General features: G+C 39.4%; 1 protein-coding gene across 1 annotated transcript in view; it reads left to right on the top strand.

Annotated features, from left to right (window-relative positions):
- The window catches only part of UFSP2 (UFM1 specific peptidase 2), a 36,293-nt gene extending 18,412 nt beyond the window's left edge, over positions 1-17,881 (top strand). Inside the window, exons 6-12 of the mRNA XM_089669602.1 lie at positions 135-327; positions 2,561-2,707; positions 4,240-4,404; positions 6,075-6,199; positions 9,216-9,292; positions 12,371-12,495; positions 17,044-17,881. Coding sequence (XP_089525728.1) covers positions 135-327; positions 2,561-2,707; positions 4,240-4,404; positions 6,075-6,199; positions 9,216-9,292; positions 12,371-12,495; positions 17,044-17,130 — 919 coding nt within the window. The 3' untranslated portion in view covers positions 17,131-17,881. The remainder of the gene's footprint in view (positions 1-134; positions 328-2,560; positions 2,708-4,239; positions 4,405-6,074; positions 6,200-9,215; positions 9,293-12,370; positions 12,496-17,043) is intronic.
- The last annotated feature ends 1,681 nt before the right edge of the window (positions 17,882-19,562 follow it).

A 19,562-nucleotide genomic window follows, 5' to 3' on the forward strand; every position in this document is an offset into this window, starting at 1 on the left:
TTTACTTACTGATCTCTGCTACATTACAGTAAATCAGTGTGTGAGACAATATATTTTTTTCTGATCTTTGTTCAGTATGCAATATATTGTATGACCTTATAACCGTTTTTTAATGTTATTTTTCTTTTGAACAGTGTTTGTGGAATTCTAGTGAAAGCACTCAAACAACAGTTGACTGAGATGGAGAGATGCATGCTGAAATATATAAAGGGAACATCAATTTGTTTGGCAGAACCTTTTCACTTCATGCTACCAGAAAGTAAAGGCTTTCTGACAGTGGTCTATCCAGCAGGAGTAGCAGAGTCTCAACTGGAGGACCACAGAAAGGTATTTTGTGTACCAGATGGCATATGTCCAACAGAAAATGAAGAGAGACACATAAAACATTTCCAAAGTCCAGGAAAAACACGTTTGATAGATGCTAGAATATTTTTATAAATAAAAATAAGATAAAAAACAAGACTTGCTAACTTACTGCATCTAAATCAGTAACAAAAAAGCTTTAGGTGTGTAGTATGAAAAATAAGGTTTTGTAAAAACTGTGATGTACTGCTACTGATTCAGGAGCAGCCCATTTGCTGACCATGCCTCCATTCATTGTATTAGTGAAAAGATACCAATGCCTGAAGATTTTGCAGGATTCCACATTTCCAAAAGTATAAATTCCCTAGTGCTTTACTATGTCCAGTGCTTTGACTGATTCCTTCTATGTCAGTGTTGTGTTCTGTAATGATGTAGGAGGAACCACGGAGCACTAGGGTCAAAAAATCTATATTGCTGGAAAAGTCAGATTCTGTGGGATCTTCAGACACTGGTATCTTTTTACTACCACAGACAGCACAGGAAGCAGGAGAGGCATAGTACACTTTCAATTGTTTTGTTGTTTTACCTAGGTATCAGTGTAGTTGTATTCTCTGTGCTGTTTGTTTGTCTTACCCTGTAATGATGGGCTCACATGTTGTGGCTGCAGTTTGTAGTTCCATGGCTGATCATACCCCTGTGTCCATGTATTTATTCACCTGCATTGTCTATATTCGCTAAAGAGACAGGCAACTTCTTTTTCTGGGTCACAATGCATGCCTCATCATTTCCTGCATCACAGTTAAAGTGTTACTAAACCCACTAAACAGTAAAATCAGTCTGTATATGCAGTAAAGCCTGCTTGTTATACTCACTGTGGAACCTAAGGGGTTAATCCTCTGCATTGTGTAAAAACGCTGTTTGATCCCCTTCTTCCAGTGTCCTCCTCTTATCTCCTGATAAGACATACTATGTGGAGTCACTCTGCACATGCTCAGTTTGGTGTGTATCGCTAGAGAGGTTTTTTTTGTTTTTGTTTTTTTTTCTTGGGAGAGTGTATGTGATCAGCACAGGGCCAGTCATCACTGTCCAGACAGAGGTCAGGAGTCCTGCATCCTCCTAGAGCAAAATTAAAACTCCTCCTACAAGCTTTAACATGTGCTTAGCTGGACACTGATAGAAGTCACAAGACTGCTCTAACTGGTGGTGAGAAAAGGTATTTAGCAGTTTATATTTACTAACATAATTGCATTTCCATGTTCTGTGTACTGTGGGAGACTAGATATAGTGAATATAGGGTCCTGGGTTTAGTAACACTTTAGGTAATGATAATGCAATGAAAGACTACACGGTGAGCTTTCTGTTAATTGCTCTGTCTCATTATCCATCAGCTCTCACCTGAAGAGCACTAGACTAAGAGACCTAGGGGTTGTGGCATATGTGGAGTCTTCACAGTATGGCCCCTTTCACACGGGCAAAGTCCACCAGCTGATCCACCTGCTCAGTGGGGTGATCAGTCCCCCTTTTCTCCGCTTATGCACAGTGGACGTGGACATGGACACAGCTCACTTTCCTCTATGGGCAGTCAGATGTTAACAGACCACCTGTCCGTTTGCATCCAACTGTCAACCAATCCACTAGATTGATGGGGAACAATTCCACATGTCTGTTTACATCCGCCGCTCCATAGAGGGCAGTGGATGGTCTGAATGGGTCTGCCTGAAAAACAAAGAGGCAGACCCGATTGGTCCGCCTGTGGGAAAGGGGCCTTAGTGTCTGTTTTAAGACTACAGACAGAGGTCATGCATTAACCTGTGCAGTGCCATGTTTGAACACAAACGTTTGACACCAGAATGTGAAGATTTACTCTACTATAGGCTGTATGTAGAGGCCAAAAATGACACCATGAAACGTCATGATCAATGCAGGTAAAAAACACAAGGTGCAGGTAGGAACAACACCCCATACCATTTACCCAAAAGTGTGCTTTTTATCTGAGCTGTATCCTACCCATATGCAAAAATTGAATAGCTAGAATCCAAAATGACATCTCAAAGCTGTTTTGAGACCATGAGGTCCTTGATGATCAATCTATTGACTTTGCAGCATGCTGTGAGAAAAGCCTAGAACTTTAAGGTTGCTGTAGTAAGGGAAGATTTTTTTTTTTTTTGTTATTTTACCTAAGTAGCTATGTAGATAGAAATAAAGCCTGATTAAAACCCCATTGCCTTTGCAATATTTTATTTATATATTTTACCAGATGTTACACACACAAAACAACCTTCAATTGGATAGACCATACTTTAGAAGAGCAAATGCCTATCATTTTCCAGATGACTTGTACAAGGATGGATATCTCCGTAATCCACATTTACATTTTAATCATCCTACTATAGAAGGAGGCACAGTAAGTAAACACTTCATAAGAAGAAAACAGAAGTTGTGCTTTTATGTAACTGTTTATACAGTTTTGGTCATATTCTTCTCTATGAATACTCGTAATCATAAAGTAATTTTTATAGATTCAATACGTTCTACAAAAACAAGATTTTTCAGTGTAGTAAGTTGTTGTTTGAGTTTGGCCAGGGATGGAAATCAAAGAGGAAATTGACCTAAAGTGGTATTAAAGGTTCCGATTTGTTTTTTAAAACAACAAACATGTTATATTTACCTGCTCTGTGCAGTGGTTTTGCACAAAGCAGCCCCGATCCTGTTCTTCTTGGCTCCCCTGCCAGTGCTCCTGGCTCCTCCCCCTTGACCAGTGCCCCCATAGCAAGCAACTTGCTATGGCGACACTGATGCGTGCTTGCTCTTGAGCCAGGCACTATGCGTCCATAAGACACATAGAGCCGCAGCTCGGCCCCACCCCCCGATCTCTCCTCATTGGCTCACTGGCTCTGATTGACTGCTGTCTTATCCATGAGGAGAGAGAGTCCAGGGACAGCCGAGGCTCTCGTGCACATCGCTGGATCGGGAAGGGGCTTGGGTAAGTATTATAGGGGCTCTGGGGAGAGCAGCACACAGAAGGTTTTTTCACCTTCATGCATGGAATGCATGAAGGTAAACAGCTTTCTGCCTTTTAGAACCATTTAAATTGGAAAACTCCATTCCAGTGCACCAAAACTGCAGCATGCAGGACATTTCAAATTCATTGTAATATGAATATTTTTTTTTTTTAAATTGCCAATGTTTTTGCAGGATGCAGCTTATTGCATGGAGCCCTCTATTTTCATGCAGTATCAACCAGCTTTGCCTGTTTTTCCTGTTTTACAGTTTGAATAGAAACTATTGGTGGTCAGTGTATTGATCCCTATGGTTGCTTTTGATGGTCCATAGTTTATTACTAAGGGCAAAACTTTTTTTAGGTTTTGATAAGAGGGATGAGAACACCTGTCAGATCTTTATAACTATGCCCCTGTTAGGGATACTCCCCCTCTTTATTTATCCTGTTTAAAGCTATCATAGAGAGTAAAAATAAAAGAAAATCACAAATTTGGGGTTGTTAACAGGAATAGAGGGGACATCTTCCAATAGGGACACTAGTTCTGGTGACCTTGGTGACAACCAGTGATTCCCTCACTTTAAAGTGATTTCATCACAATTTCTGTTTTGGCTGTGGGACAGGAAGTGAAGGAAAATCTCCCCAATGGGACACAAATAGCGAAAAAACCTCACATGGATTATCTTACTCTATTGAGAAAATGTTGCCCTCAGTTCTACTTGAATTAGTATACTCCTTTTGTATAATTAGTAACAACACTTAAATATCTTTTATCATAAGAATTCTTCTAAATTATATTAGTCCATGTGCATTTTGAATGCAGTGATATTCAAGACCTAATGAAGCAAATAGTATATTGTTACATATTTCCTTTTGAAATGTAATATACTGCACCTTTTCATGCAGCAGTAAACCTATCAATGCTCTTTTCTTTGTAGGTCTCATTGGTTCATGGAATATACAGTTACCATCACTACATGCAAGATCACATGGATGACAGTGGTTGGGGGTGTGCGTACCGTTCTCTACAGACCATCTGCTCCTGGTTTAATTACCAAGGTTACACAGACAAGCCTATTCCAACACACAAAGAGATTCAACAGGTTAGCTTTTTTTTACAGTTCATCAAACTAAACACTTTCTGCCAAGGAGAGTAAGAGGCTAGCATTACATTTGTTCCAAGTAATCACTTGACTGCAGAGCACAAACTTAAGTTGGAAGTTGATAATACTCTTAAGTATAACTCTGTCCAAATGGGGCAAATGTGGTAATTGTTGCATTCAGCATATAGATCTTTTGGAAATTAAGCATCTGAACGTATTTATAACTCCACACTGGAAATGGAAACAATCGGTATATCTAGAACGGTTATATGCAACCTTTATTCCTGTAAGCGATGTGCTTGGCCTTTTCCCTTCTGCTATACAGTAAAGTCAGGAGTTGCATATTTTATATATTAGCTTCCTATATCTTTAAATCTACTGATCATGTCTCACATACTGGATATGCAGGAAATGTGTCCTCACTAAAGCACATAATTTTTTACCACTGACTTATTTCTGAAGATGCTTGTTGACTGTCTGTAGCTTTTGTGTATTCTGAGTTATACACCTGGAACAAGCATGCAAGTCAAGTCAAAACTCTTGATTTGAATATTTTTTTCCCAGGTCAGTGATTCTAGAGGAATCAAACCTACACAATCAGCATGAGAGTCAGGGAACCAGCATTTACAGAAGAAGCTTCTCAATGGGGAACACTTCTGTTTTTCTCCTGGCAAACTTCACTTTTGTAATATATTGGTCCTGAATGTAATTGCACATTAACCCCTTCACACCTAAGGGTAAAACAAATCTTAAAGCCTAAGTAAAATTTTACAACTTTGACATGTGTTAGTAAAACCGTACATATCATCACAACTACTTTATACATCTGAATTATACCATAGTTTGTTTTTTTTTCAGGACAAATTGGGCTTTCATTTGGTGGTAAATGTTAATGGATATCTCCTGATTTTCTTTTTATTATTAAAGGAAAACTGGTCCAATATAGTAAAAAAAAATTTTTTTTGTAATTTAGCTGTGTTTCTTGTTACTACTCTAACCTACCACCAAAGAACAACCCAAAATAAATTTTACAGCTCTTGACGATCACAGCGATACCATATATGTGTATGTAATTTGTTGTTTGTACCTGTACTACAGCCCAGAAACAATAGTGCGCATTTTGTTTTTTTACCTTAAACACACTGACACTAACTGACACTGATCCTGGCACAAAGACAGGTATGCAAATATAAAGCCCCATGGAAAAAAAAAACATTTCCGTGAGGCGCATATTTGTGTGACGTCAGTGTGAAGGGGTTGAATACACATGAAAGAGCAAATAAAAAATATATCCTGTCTACAGTTACTTCGTTTAGCAAATGCTTGATATTGGGCATCATAAAATAAATGGTATTTGTCCTGCCCTGAAGTCACTATGCACATTTTGTCAATACATTTTTTGTTCTTGAATCCAGTTATTTTACCCAATGACTTTGGTGCCAGAAAAAATTACAGTCTAATTGTACAGTCATCTTTAGGATCATTTCAACAGGCAGTCTGATCAGGTATTCCTGTCAGATTTTCAGGCAAATCTGATCAGAAGCTATGGGAAGTCTTTGGCATTTCTGGCATATTTACAGAAACTTTTCTGTAGAGAAATGTGAATGTATTGCAGAAATATAATGTGTGTTTTGCCCTGACATACATTGTAATACTTTGCGCATTTGCAGGCTCTGGTGGATGTTGGAGATAAACCTGCGGCCTTTGTTGGATCTCGGCAGTGGATTGGTTCCATAGAGGTTCAGCTCGTACTCAACCAGCTGTTTGGCATTACATCAAAAATCATGTTTGTTAGGTGAGCAGTAGAAACCTTTTAATGTATATAAGCTGGAGGAATGGAACATTGTTTGTATTGCCCTGTGAAGCAGGTATATCCCAGCTATCATTTTTCCAGGGCAGATTAAAAACAAAAGGAAATGTGTTGGCTGTATAGGCAACTCAGACAGCTTGCTATTTTTTTATACATGAAACATAATTGGTCTGTATGGCACTTTACTGCTGTCAGATGTGGGTAGGTTTATTTTAGTCATTTATATAATGCAAAGAGAGTTTGGTGCATTTTGAAGAGAATGCAAACCACTCACATCTGTACCAGGGGCGGACTGACCATTTGGAAACTCAGGCACTGCCCGAGGGCCCGGGGTCAGTAGGGGGCCCCATGAGATGCCCCTGATACCTTTTTCATAGGCTTTTGTGAGTGTGGGCAAGAACATAGGGGCCCCATGATCCCCTATTGCCCGGGGGCCCCATGAGTTGTCAGTCCGCCCCTGATCAGTACATAGCAATAATAATGCTAACATAATCACAATACCATGCGTTCTCACAACATTGCCTAAAGAAGAATTTAAAACTGTTAACAGAATGACTCTCTACGGTACAATGAACCGTGTTTACAGAGAAAGAAGACCAGACATCATGAGCTGATACCAGTAAATTCACACCTTTTCATTCATATCATGGCGTTGCTATAGAAAAGTAGTTTTCATTTAGGATTTGATTGCTTGCAGTGTTCAGTGTAAACTGTGGCTGACCAAGAATTTTCAGTTCAGATAGAAATCAGCCAGCCTACCAAAATGTTTTTTGCATGTGGGTTTAGTTCCATGGACTTGGCAAAATCATTTACAGACACAATGGAATCAATATGTTGTTGCTTGTCCCCTTCAGAATTCAGCCCTGGACTCTGGCACTATAAGGCTGTATCTTCTTCGTGAATCTCTAGTTAAAAAGTATTTTTGAGTGTCTACTATGACTATTTCTTGCCTGTCCGTTGATTTCATGTTCTGTGCAGCCAGTCGCTTCCAAGACAGTAGTAGATAAGAAAAACATATTTGTGTGTCTGTCCTCAATAGCTGTAAAATATTAGATATGTTAGAGATTTTATTTATGGGCACTGTGCATATGAGGGAAAGTTGCTGTTTTTCTCCTAATGAAAGAGTATAATCAGATGTCTGTAAAACATGCAGTAAGTAAACCAGATCAGTACAGGGTGATACCAGGATTGATAGCATAACAGGTGCAGGCTGGTGTCCCTTGTATAGGGGAGATGCTTTGTGTTGTTACAGTGCAGGATATTGTTTACATTTCTGTTTGCTTCTATATGGTAAAATGAGGAGAGTTGTGCTGCATTGGGAAAAAAATGCCATTTGTGTGCAACACACTGCAATATACTTCAATGCATTTGTTCTCTATGTGCCCTGGCATTAGGCCTGCATTGATCTGTGCAGATCGGTGTTGCTCAGCTGATGTGCTGCAAACTAGAGCTAACTCTGTGTGTCTCTTAATGGCCTGTGTGGTTGAGCAGATGCAGCATGTTTTCAGCCATTTTCTTCTGTAGTATAAATCTTTTCTCTTAACCACTTGCCCTCCAGAATATTTACTCCCCTTCCTAACCAGGCCAATTTTTGCGATACGGTGCTGCGTTACTTTAACTGACTATCGCGCTGTCATGCAACACTGCACCCAAATAAAATTTACGTCCTTTTTTCCCACAAACAGAGCTTTCTTTCGGTGGTATTTGATTGCCTGTGCGGTTTTTATTTTTTTGCGCTATAAACAATAAAAGACCAACAATTTTGAAAAAAAAAACAACATTGTAGACTTTTTAAACATGTTCAGTAAAAAAATCAAATTTCGTAATAAATTTAGGCCAATATGTATTTTGCTACATGTCTTTGCTAAAAGAAAAATCCCAATACGTGTAAATTAATTGGTTTACGTGAAAGTTATAGCATTTACAAATGGCGGTGTATATATACTGGGATTTTTTTTTTGTTTACTAGTAATGGCAGTGATCAGTGATTTATAGCGGGACTGCAGTGGGCATTCTGACACTGGGGGGGAACTGACTTGGTGTCACTGACATCCCCAATGACACCAATACAGTGATCAGTGCTAATAAAAAGCACTGACACTATACTAATGGCACTGGGCAGGAAGGGGTTAACGTGGGGCAATCAAAGGGTTAACTGTGTGCTGTTTTACTATGGGGGCTATGTGTGTGTTACTGTAAGCACACTGCTTTGCATAGCTCTGCTATGCAGAGTCATACAAAGCAGTGTGCAGGAGCTGACAGGGGAGAGATCTGTATTGTTTACATACAGGTCTCTCCCTCATCGGAAATCCTTGGAGATCGCCAGGTGTCGGCGGGGAATGACAGGACCCGGTGATTGACAGCCGAGGCCGCAAATGGCGGCACACCCTACCTGGAACTGTAAACTTGCGTATATATACGTGATTTTGTGCACCCGTGCCACCCTGTAGTAGTATTTCTGTTATAGGGTGGCGCGGAAGTGGTTAAAGTCTTGCTCCTTAGCAGTAGGATTGGGTACACATGGACACTGTTGTAGCAGGGGGCTGATTCTACAAGGTAGGTATATATTAAATTTGGATTTCCAGCTCCTGAAGTCACCGAGATCAGTCCCAAGGCCAGTGATTGAATGCACTGAACTCCATGTTCAAGAGGTCTTCAAAAAGTTTCTGCGTTTATATGTGTGTGTGTGTGTATGTATATATATATATATATATATATATAATATCTTACAGTTTTAAAAAGAGACTTTTTGAAGGACCCTCGTATAAAAAAATCACTATGGGTAGCCATTGAGAAGTTGAGTTGACAACCATTGCCTTAGAGGGTAATTTTGCTTGATAGTTATGGGCTCCTAAATTTTGCAGACTTCTTTAATTAAATCATGCTTTTTGTTTACTCCTTGCATTTTTTCATACTGCTTTATGGAAAATAATGTCTATATGAAGTCCATTCCATAATTGCTGCTGTTATTGTGACAGTAATTTTCATTTTATTTTTGCAGCCAGGGCACAGAGCTGGCATCCAAAGGCAGAGAACTTGTTAATCATTTCAAAACTGAAGGAACACCAATAATGATTGGTAAGTACGTTGTACATGAACATTGCAGCTGGTCAGTAAACAAGCAATTTATAAAACTGAAGCTGTAATTATGTAATTAATTTTTGAGGCATTCAATTAAGTATGGAAATACTGTATATGCTATTTTTTTGACAGACTGGTCAGTTATCTGACTGCTCCTATACACTGGAAAATAAAATGGTCAGTGTGTTTAAAAAGCTTTCACCTCTTTATTCAATGTTTGTACAGAACATCTGCTGTGACCTGCTAAGTCTTGATGTTTGGTATGAGTATGAGGTCAATGGAAATTTAAAATTTTGTTAGCATGGCTGTTATCGGCTCTATTTGTAGAAAACATTGTTATAATGTGAAAAGAAAAAATATGTGTTCCAAATAGAAAAAGGAGTTTAGTGTATTGTATTCTATTTTGTATAACTACAATCCTTCCATCATTTTGTATTTCATTATGTAGCATCCTGACATCTAGCCAGTAATAATTATTGATCCTCTTTAATACAGCAAAGAGTGTAACCACAGTCAACAAAAGAATTTCTCCTTCTCTGGTTGCTACAGGTTTCTCAACTTAGTAGATCATTGCTCTGCTATTTGTACTGCCTTTAATCTAAGGTGGTTTATGTATAGCTCATAATTGCAATATCAGGGCAGCACTACTCCCACTTATGTAACATAAACCTAATCTACTATCCTTCTGATGTAACAGTCCTTACAATAAAGTCTTTGTTCTGTGATCTGTAATTTTCTTCCTCCTGTATTTGTTCACCAGTTCGATTGTGCTTTCACCTGTTTTTCTATTTTTTACCTTACATTCAAGCATGGTCAGTTATCGCCTTAAATTATACACATCCTCCACTAGCAACATGAATGGTGTATTGGGTCAATTATCGTGTGTGCTTCAACGAATTTGTTCCACGTTCTCCACAGTACTCAGTGTTACATGTGAAAAAATAAAACTATATAGTGCCTTTTCCTTCTAGAAACATAATACTTCAAGTAAGTGCTACTTACATAAGTAAAACTCCACCATGCATGTAATTTAACCAATGTCCCACCTTCACTAGATGTGCCCTCACCTGGTCCCTTTTAATATATCAACTTTATAGGTCAACTAAAATGAATCTTCTCTCACCTTAGCCAGAAAAATACAACTCTTTCTCTTTAAATCCTTCTCTCTATCTCTTTCTCTCACTCATTCTGCATGCAAGGGAAATAATATATACTTAGTGCCTTATATTTGGATTCCATCCATTTGTATAAATATGCAAATCGCTACTCACAAACAAAGAAAAATATGCAACGTTTTTGCATGGTATGTGTTTCTATTTTGAGATTTTTCCCTCTTCATCAGGTGACCCCTCACCTTACCATTAAGACACATAGCCAGAATATATCTGCAATCCTCTCCTATGGAAACCTTTCAATCCTGTTTCCCTTGCAGCCACGTGCAAAAATCATAAAAGCTACAATATTGCTTTATCCTTTAAAAACTCTGTATTAATCTACTGCCAATGTGAGTTTTAAATTGACGGTAGATTTTTAAAGAGTTTTTAGAGGATAAAGCACTGTGGAGAACATGGAAAAAAACTGGTTGAAGCACACAGGATACTTGAGCCAATACACCATTCATGACTAGTGGAGGATGTGCATTATTTAAGACGACAACTGGCCATACTTGAATGTAGGGTAAAAAAAAAACAGGTGCACAACCAAACTGGTGAATATACACAGAAGGAAGAAAATTACAGATCACAGAACAAAGACTTTATTGTATGGACTGTTATATCAGAAGGACAGTGATGATTTTGTCTTATCATGGACACTGTAGGGATATTGTTGGCCTGGAGTTTCTAGGGGAGTACTCCATGTTAATATACTCCAGAATTGTGAGGAAACTGTTTAAATAATCATATTTTACCATTGTTGGGTTCATTTTTATTCTTTAACGTGGTTCTAAAGCCTTAAGGTTTTTTCACCTTAATGCATTCTATGCATTAAGGTGAAAAACCTGTGCTGCAGGATCAACCCCCCCAGATCCCCCTTATACTTACCCAGAGTCCAATCTGATCCAGTGATGTGCATGAGAGCAGAGGATCTGGCCGCTGTCTCCTTCCTCACTGGGCAGGATGATAGCAGTGAGAGCCGTTGGCTCCTGCTGGTGTCAAACAAATGCTGTGCCAAGCGAACCCTGGGGGGTGGGGGGCCGGGTCTCCTGTGCAGTGTCAATGGACGCAGATAGGGTGGATCAGAAGCGAACCCGCACGAGTTCCTCAATGAAAAGCAACCTTCCATGGGGGCACCCTTCAAAGAGGAGGAGCCTGGAGCACCAGAGGGGGGCCCCAGAAGAAAAGGATCGGGCTGCTCTGTGCAAACCCCTTGCACAGAGCAGGTAAGTATACCATAAAATAAAAATAAATAATTGCGAGCGCACTTAAAAGCTGCTACGCACTAAAGGTAACCAATAAACCTCAAACAGACAAAATAAGATCAATAAAATAATCTTACTACACTATGGAGATCTCTCTGCTTTAACTCCCCTGGAGAGGATTAATTTGCAGATACCCAGGATCCAGAGAGGGAGCCCCTGTATACCTGGTGATCTGACCCGTCCATCCCTTAAAGGGATCTCTGGTATCCTCCCAGGATACACCAGATGCTTCAGGATCCAGACTTACCCAGTGAGGTATTTCACTTCATTCCTGCCCAGACCTGGATGACCTTGATGACATCAGGATATTTATACATTAAAGCGCATTTTATTATGTGCTCTGGTGAGTGCGCATTCGCCTCATTTTTGACTGCACAAGCAGGGAGTTCTAGATGAACACAGGATTTCCGTTCACATTATTAGTCACTCTATGAACTATTTTTAATACAGTGATTTTATTATCTTAGTGATTTTGATACTTATATGTACTTATTTATAGCGCTGCACTTTATCTTAGGTAAGTATGCCATGTTTGTTGTTTTATTTTTTTTTTAAAAAAAGGAGGCTTTAGTGTTGCTGTAAGCATTTATTTTAACTCTTAACCTTGTAGCTGCTTATAACAATTGAAAATAGCTGTTTTATTTGTTTCAAATTAGGGGGAGGTGTTCTGGCTCAAACAATCCTTGGAGTGAACTGGAGTGAATCCACTGGTGAAATTAGATTCCTCATACTCGATCCACATTACAAAGGAGCTGAAGATCTTCAGACAATTTTAGAGAAGGTATTCTTGTATTCTTAGAAAAATATTTCTGGCCATATTCCCAATGTAAAGCAGAAAGACTTGGTACAGTCAATACTGGCTTTTCTCTTTTAACCACCTCCCGTCCGGCCGTTGTAAATAAACGGCTGGACGGTGGCACTGCAGGGTCGGGTGGCCGTCTATAAACGGCCTCCCCGCACCCTGCTTGTGCACGCTCCCTGGGAGCGATCCGGGGCCCCGCTGTGTCCTCCGGACACAGTGAAACACCGATCGTCGGACGGGACCTCTGTACGAGGTCCCGATCATGTGATCACTGATTGGCCAATCAGTGATCACATGCAGAGTAGTAAGCAAGATGTCACTTCTGACATCATTGCTTACTATGTGTGAAATCTGTGAATGATCACAGATGTCACATGGTACAAGGCTATTCACAAAAGCCTTGTACCATGTGACAAGCTGTGACCAATCACAGCTCACTCAGTACTTCTCAATGAGTGCAAGAATGCACAGAGAGAAAGAGAAATGATTGCTTTTACATCCTATATGGGTGTAAAAGCAATCAGTGTAAAAAAAAAAAAAATCACCCCCCACAAGTAGCACAGTGTCACCATGGTGACACTGTACTGCTAGGGTGACAGTATATAAAAAAAAAAAAATAATAATAATAATATAAAAAAATAAAATAAAAATGTAAAAAAAAATGTTTAAACATTGTAATTTTTGCTTATAAACTAATTTGGATTTTTTTTTTTTTTTACTAAAAAGATAACGGAATAAATTTTGGCTAAGATTTATGATGAAATATTATTTATTTGCAAAATTTTATTTAAAAAAACACTTTTTTTCAAAATTTTTGGACATTTCATTTACATAGCAAAAAAAATACAAATCCCAGTGGTGAATAAATACCACCAAAATAAAGCTTTATCTGTCTCAAAAAAAATGGTAAAAAATTCATTTGGGTACAGTGTTGCATGACCGCGCAATTGTCATTCAAAGTGTGATAGCGCTAAAAGCTGAAAATTGCCCTGGTCAGGAAGGGGGTGAAAGTGTCCGGACTGGAAGTGGTTAAGTCAAACAAGGTTATCAAGCTCCTTCCATGTCATTCACTTAGTCCTAATTTATTATTTATTACAGGTACTTATATAGCACTGTCAATTTATGAAGCACTTTACATATATATACAGTATCTCCCAGAAGTGAATACACCCCTCACATTTTTGTAAATATTTTATGATATCTTTTCATTTGACAACACTGAAGAAATGTAGTGAATGTACAGCTTGTATAACAATGTAAATTTGCTGTCCCCTCAAAATAGTTCAACACACAGCCATTAATGTCTAAACCGCTGGCAACAAAAGTGAGTACACCCCTAAGTGACAATGTCCAAATTGGGCCCAATTAGCCATTTTCCCTCCCTGGTGTCATGTGACTCGTTAGTGTTACAAGGTCTCAGATGTGAATGGCTAGCAGGTGTGTTACATTTGGTGTTATCGCTCTCAGTCTCTCATCCCTATTGAGCATCTGTGGGGCATCCTCAAACGGAAGGTGGAGGAGCGCAAGGTTTCTAATATCCACCAGCCCCATGATGTCGTCATGGAGGAGTGGAAGAGGACTCCAGTGGCAACCTGTGAAGCTCTGGTGAACTCCATGCCCAAGAGGGTTAAGGCAGTGCTGGAAAATAATGGTGGCCACACAAAATATTGACACTTTGGGCCCAGTTTGGACATTTTCACTTAGGGGTGTACTCACTTTGTTGCCAGCGGTTTAGACATTAATGGCTGTGTGTTGAGTTATTTTGAGGGGACAGCAAATTTACACTGTTATACAAGCTGTACACTCACTACTTTACATTGTAGCAAAGTGTCATTTCTTCAGTGCTGTCACATGAAAAGATATAATAAAATATTTACAAAAATGTGAGGGGTGGTGTACTCACTTCTGGGAGATACTATATATATTGTACATTCACATAACCCTAACCCACAATCTCAGGTCCGTAACCCACATTTATACATACACACTAGGGCCAATTTAGACAGGATCCAATTAACCTACCAGCATGTCTTTAGAGTATGGAAGGAAACCGGAGTACCCGGAGGAAACCCACGCAGACACAAGGAGAACATGCAAACGCCAGGCAAGTAGTGCCGTGGTTGGGATTTGAACTGATGACCCTAGTGCTGCTAATGTTTTCTTCCCAGATTACCTTGCACTGGTGGTCTCTCCAGCACATTTCCTTACTTAGGCTTAGTCAGGAAAGGTTGCTCCAGTGCTAAGCCTTTCAGTAATGCGTGTTATAATGGTGCCAAAAATGATCCTGCCATAAATCATACTTTCCTTAGAATCGAAAACTGATTGCTCTAAGCTACATGTGAATGACGGGCAGGCCAGCTGCCTTGTCTTATTAACTCATGCTCTCAGGTTGAAAAATACAATTTCATAACTGCATGTGGGCAATGCACATAACTTTACACGGCAGAGGAATTTAGCAAGGTGAGTATGACTCGATCATATTTATTATTTATTTAATACCAGCACGTCTTTGGAGTGTGGAAGGAAACTGGAGTTCCCAGAGGAAACCTATGCAGGCGCAGGGAGAGAACATGCAATCACCTTAAACTTTATGTGTCCAGATCTGTGGGTGCTCAGGTGTGCAGTAAATCAGGCCAGATTGGTGTGTGTGTGTGTGATGACTACAGTATAACCTTTATTGTGAATTTGTATGTCAGGAGCTGCCATTTCGTACTAAGTTTTAAAGGTACAATCTTTATTTTTGTTTTACTATTTAGCAATTCACTAACCTTTAGGAAGTATGCTTGTTGAGTTTCCCAACACTTTACTGGATACATGATTAGGCTGAATTCCTGTTTACTGTAAAATATAACCAGTAAACTCCTCAAACCATGTCATTATGGACATGAACAGAAAAGAGCCTTATCCAAACCGTTGCTATGTGGTTGGAAGTGCATAATTGTCTTGTGCTGTATGCTGTAGCATTGACCGTATCTTTCACTGAAAACAACTGAACTAAATAATTTGAAAGAGTGACCACATAATTTTGCCGTGTAGTGTAGATAATTATTGGATTTAGTTATCTGGTGGCTTATAGACTAGGTTATGCTGCAAGTACAGCACAGTGTGTACACTCTGATTATGCTATGCAAAGTAGCATACTCTACGCAAAGTACACATAAAGGGGCAAACTAAGAAATGTCAGTTTTTTCAGTCTACACTTTCACTGCATAGGGCCCAGACACACGCATGAAGTGTTGTATAATGTTGGTACACTATGGCTGTTAACATGCATTTCATTTTCCCAATATTAATTTTTGAATTGTCTTGAGTTGCAAAATGCAGATTGACACGTCAGAAATGCAGCATGCAATAATAATCCAGTGCGTTTGCATTTCTGCTGCATTGGATAGTACATCAGTATGCAGGACAGAGCATCAATGTGGACTGGCAATGTGTCCTTTCCTATGCTGCACTACAAAAAGGCAAGGGCTTTTGTGGCAGGGGCAACCCTGCCAAACGTATTTGAAATGTCACACATTTCATTTGTACCAGTAGTAATGAATCGCCCCCCTTTCAGCTTCCTTTTACCTCATTACCAAGTCTGATACAAAATTCTGCACTGCTGTGAGATATGTAGGAGATGAGTATCAAACTGTCAGCCGCTACCTTGTGAAGATGAAAGCCTGTGTTCTGTGTGTTGGCAGTTGACAGGAGAATATGCTACATATGTTGGTGGCAAATGAAAACCTAGTGTTTTATCTGTAAATGGTTTCACACAAAGTTCAGCTAGGATTCACACATTTTTCCAATTAGAAAAGTGTGTGAATCTTAAGTGAAATGTTTGTAACTCTTGTGCTAAAACATTTAAAATTAGATCTTCTAGTGTTGTAGTGAGCCACAAATTTGAAGCAGCATTCTTTATTTATTGAATATTTATTTTTGAAAGTCCAAAGCTTATGAAAAAGAAAGTAATAAAGCAGCAGCCATTGAAGCTGTTTACATTATCTCTCCACAATTGAAATAAAAATTCTATACAGTATATATGAGTTGACAAATTTCTCCGCACAATATGGTACTGGGAAAACAAACAAGCAGAGTATCTGTCTTTGAACACAAATATTCTTGTAAGTAGCCAACATTACTACACATACTGGTATGGAAAATTCCTTCCCCCTTTCTCTTACAATGATACAGGCAAGCTAGCACGAACATATAATAATACATACTGTGAAAAATACAAACTTGTGCACTGGTCATATCTGTCTGTATACATGGCACTGTATCACCAGATCTTTTTTCTACCAGCACAATCAGACATTTGAATCTGATACCAAACATGTGGGGCTTCATAGTGTTCTTGGCTCATGCTTTGCTAAAGGTCTAGCCTGCTTACAGAGGATTACCATGTAAAGCAATATTAGTGGGCATACATCCTACTACAAGACAGTCAGTCAGCAAGGAAAGATTTCCCTAGCTGATTCTGCCACATTTATTGGCAATGAATAATACAAAGTTGATAGCTGATGATTTTTCTTGTTTTTGCAGGGATGGTGTGGCTGGAAAGGAATGGATTTCTGGACGCCAGATGCCTACTATAACCTGTGTTTACCACAGCGACCTGTAGCTATATGATCTGTTTGTGGAAGTTGCATTTGGTGTTGTAAATATGCAATTAATTTAAAGACATTTTTTACCGAAAACTGAAAGTTTAGTTTTAAATGGAGGGTGATTAGATCATCTTCTGTATAAAGTTATACTTGCTTTCAGAGTCACAATGACATCCGGACGAAGTAATCATTTCCACTGCTCACCCTGCCTCAGTTAGAAGAATGTGATGGTCAGTTCAGTGGCTGACTGCACAATCCAAACAGTTACTACTCATTCTCTTTACAGAACTACATTAAGGCATTATAGATCATTTGAGGCAATAGCCTTATTTAAAGAATAAAAAAATAATGTGTTTTCTGGAGCAGTTTGCAGTTTCCATAAAGAGCATTTGCCTTTTTGGTTATTATATAGCCTTTTATCTTCGGAACGCAACCATTTATCAGCATTAAACAACAATGTGCTCAACACAAGTGAAATGGAGTAGTGTGTTACTTGGCCTGCTGTAGATATGAGTGATTTCTTCTGAAAATATATCCTGATTGCCATGGTGTGCCTCCCCATAGCTTTTTAAAAGCAACTTGCATAATTAAAAGTTTTCACTTGTTTTTATATTGTTTGAACCATTCACTGTCCTGCACCAAATTGTCTGTACCATCATATGTACCATGATTTTACCCTGCTTCAATTACCACAAACATTTTGCCTATCATTTATAACATACAAATAACTTTCATATAATGTGAATAAGTCATATAATTAAAAAAATGTTCAAATATTTTGTAAGCAAAGAAATTATTTAAAAAAAGGATTTAACTGTTTAGGAGTGAAAAACACCTCTTGCATACAGTGCAGTTGTATACTGGTGGTCGTCAGAGAGGGACCTCCTTACAGTGGTGGTCGGCGGAGAGGGGCCCCCTTACAGTGGTGGTCAGCGGAGAGGGGCCCCCTTACAGTGGTGGTCGGCGGAGATGGATGCCGTTACAGTAGTGGTCGGCAGAGAATGATCCACTTACATTAGTGGCAGGCATAAAAGAATCCAAGAAGATTTTAATAGCTCACAATTTAACCATAAAAAGACAATGTGCTTCGGGGGCAACAAAGCTCCTCCTTCATCAGGGTTTGGAAAAGCGAATTAAAGACTTAATTGGAGCTTGGAGAAGAGAACTGAAGACTGGAAAATGACTAAAAAATATTAAATTAAAACCAGGAAAATCTGTACTGGGAATCTGTATTAATTATGATGTTCTGTTAGAAACTTTCCAACATACTCTGTGATAAAAGGCAGTTTAAAAGGGCAAAATACGGAAGTGCTTGTCACTGTAGAAGTGTGCATTGATACAATGGCAGTGAGTGCTAAGGCATGTGTTGGTGCCGTTGCAGCAAGCACAGTGGTGTGATGCAGTTGCAAATTAAGTAGGGGACATGTGGGAAAGGTGATGAGAGCAGGAGAAAAGGATGGGGGTCAGGCACAGCACTGGGAATGATGGTTTGTGTGCAGGTATGGTTCAGAGGAAGGAAAATGGGGCCCAGTGAGAGTGTGAAGGTCCAGTGGTGGGGACATTTCAGGCCTGGTGGTGAGAAGGGGATGGAAGGTACAATGGTGACTTAGAGGATGGAGTTTTGCAGGCATGATGGTGCCCCCATGAAAACCTGTCTGTCTTGGTGCAGTCTTCATAGCCAGCAGGGGAGTTGGAGATGTTAGCTGCCAGGCTGCAGATTAAAGTGCCTGTTTAATTTACAGCAGAAGCCAGGAGGTAGACAGGTGATGTGAGCTGATGGGACCAGAAATTAGAAAGGCGTGTCCTATTGCAACACAGATTCAACTGCTGTCCTGGATGTGCTTCTCACTAGGTATGGCTGTTATATGTCACTGATCATTTATAAGTTGATACGACTGCATATGTGCAGCAGCAAAACAATGTCCTCAAGACCATGTAGAGTTTCTGTGATCTCAGTCCACTTTTTTGCTCTCTGGTGACATAATCTTCTCCCCAGTGCAGTCTGTAGAGGCCAATCAGTCCTCTGGGGGATCTGTGTACATTGGCATGTGCCTGGGGGAGGGAGGTGCACACTTCTGGGCTGAGAGGAAGATAGAAGCCAAACACTGAGACACCAACTACCTCCATTACAATAGAACCCTTCCAATACAGCAGCCATTTTCTGGATGTCCAACATCCAAATGTGTTGTTTATTTATTTTACTTTAGTAAGTGGTTTATGTGAAATACAACACAACAATTTATCACTCCTTCATGTGAAACTCTTCATTTTAAACATGCAATCTGTATATCAGGCATAAAGTGTTACTAAACCTACAACAGTAAAATCAGTCTGTATATGCAGTAAAACATGCTTGATATACTCACTGTGGAACCTAAGGGGTTAATCCTCTGCATTGTGTAAAAAAGCCGTTTGACTCTACTTCTCTGATCCTCCCCTTCTTCCAATGTCCCGCTC

The sequence above is a fragment of the Staurois parvus genome, unplaced genomic scaffold (genome assembly GCF_062004578.1).
Source record: "Staurois parvus isolate SC_StPar_1 unplaced genomic scaffold, SC_StPar_1.0 ptg000080l, whole genome shotgun sequence".
NCBI lineage: Eukaryota > Metazoa > Chordata > Amphibia > Anura > Ranidae > Staurois > Staurois parvus.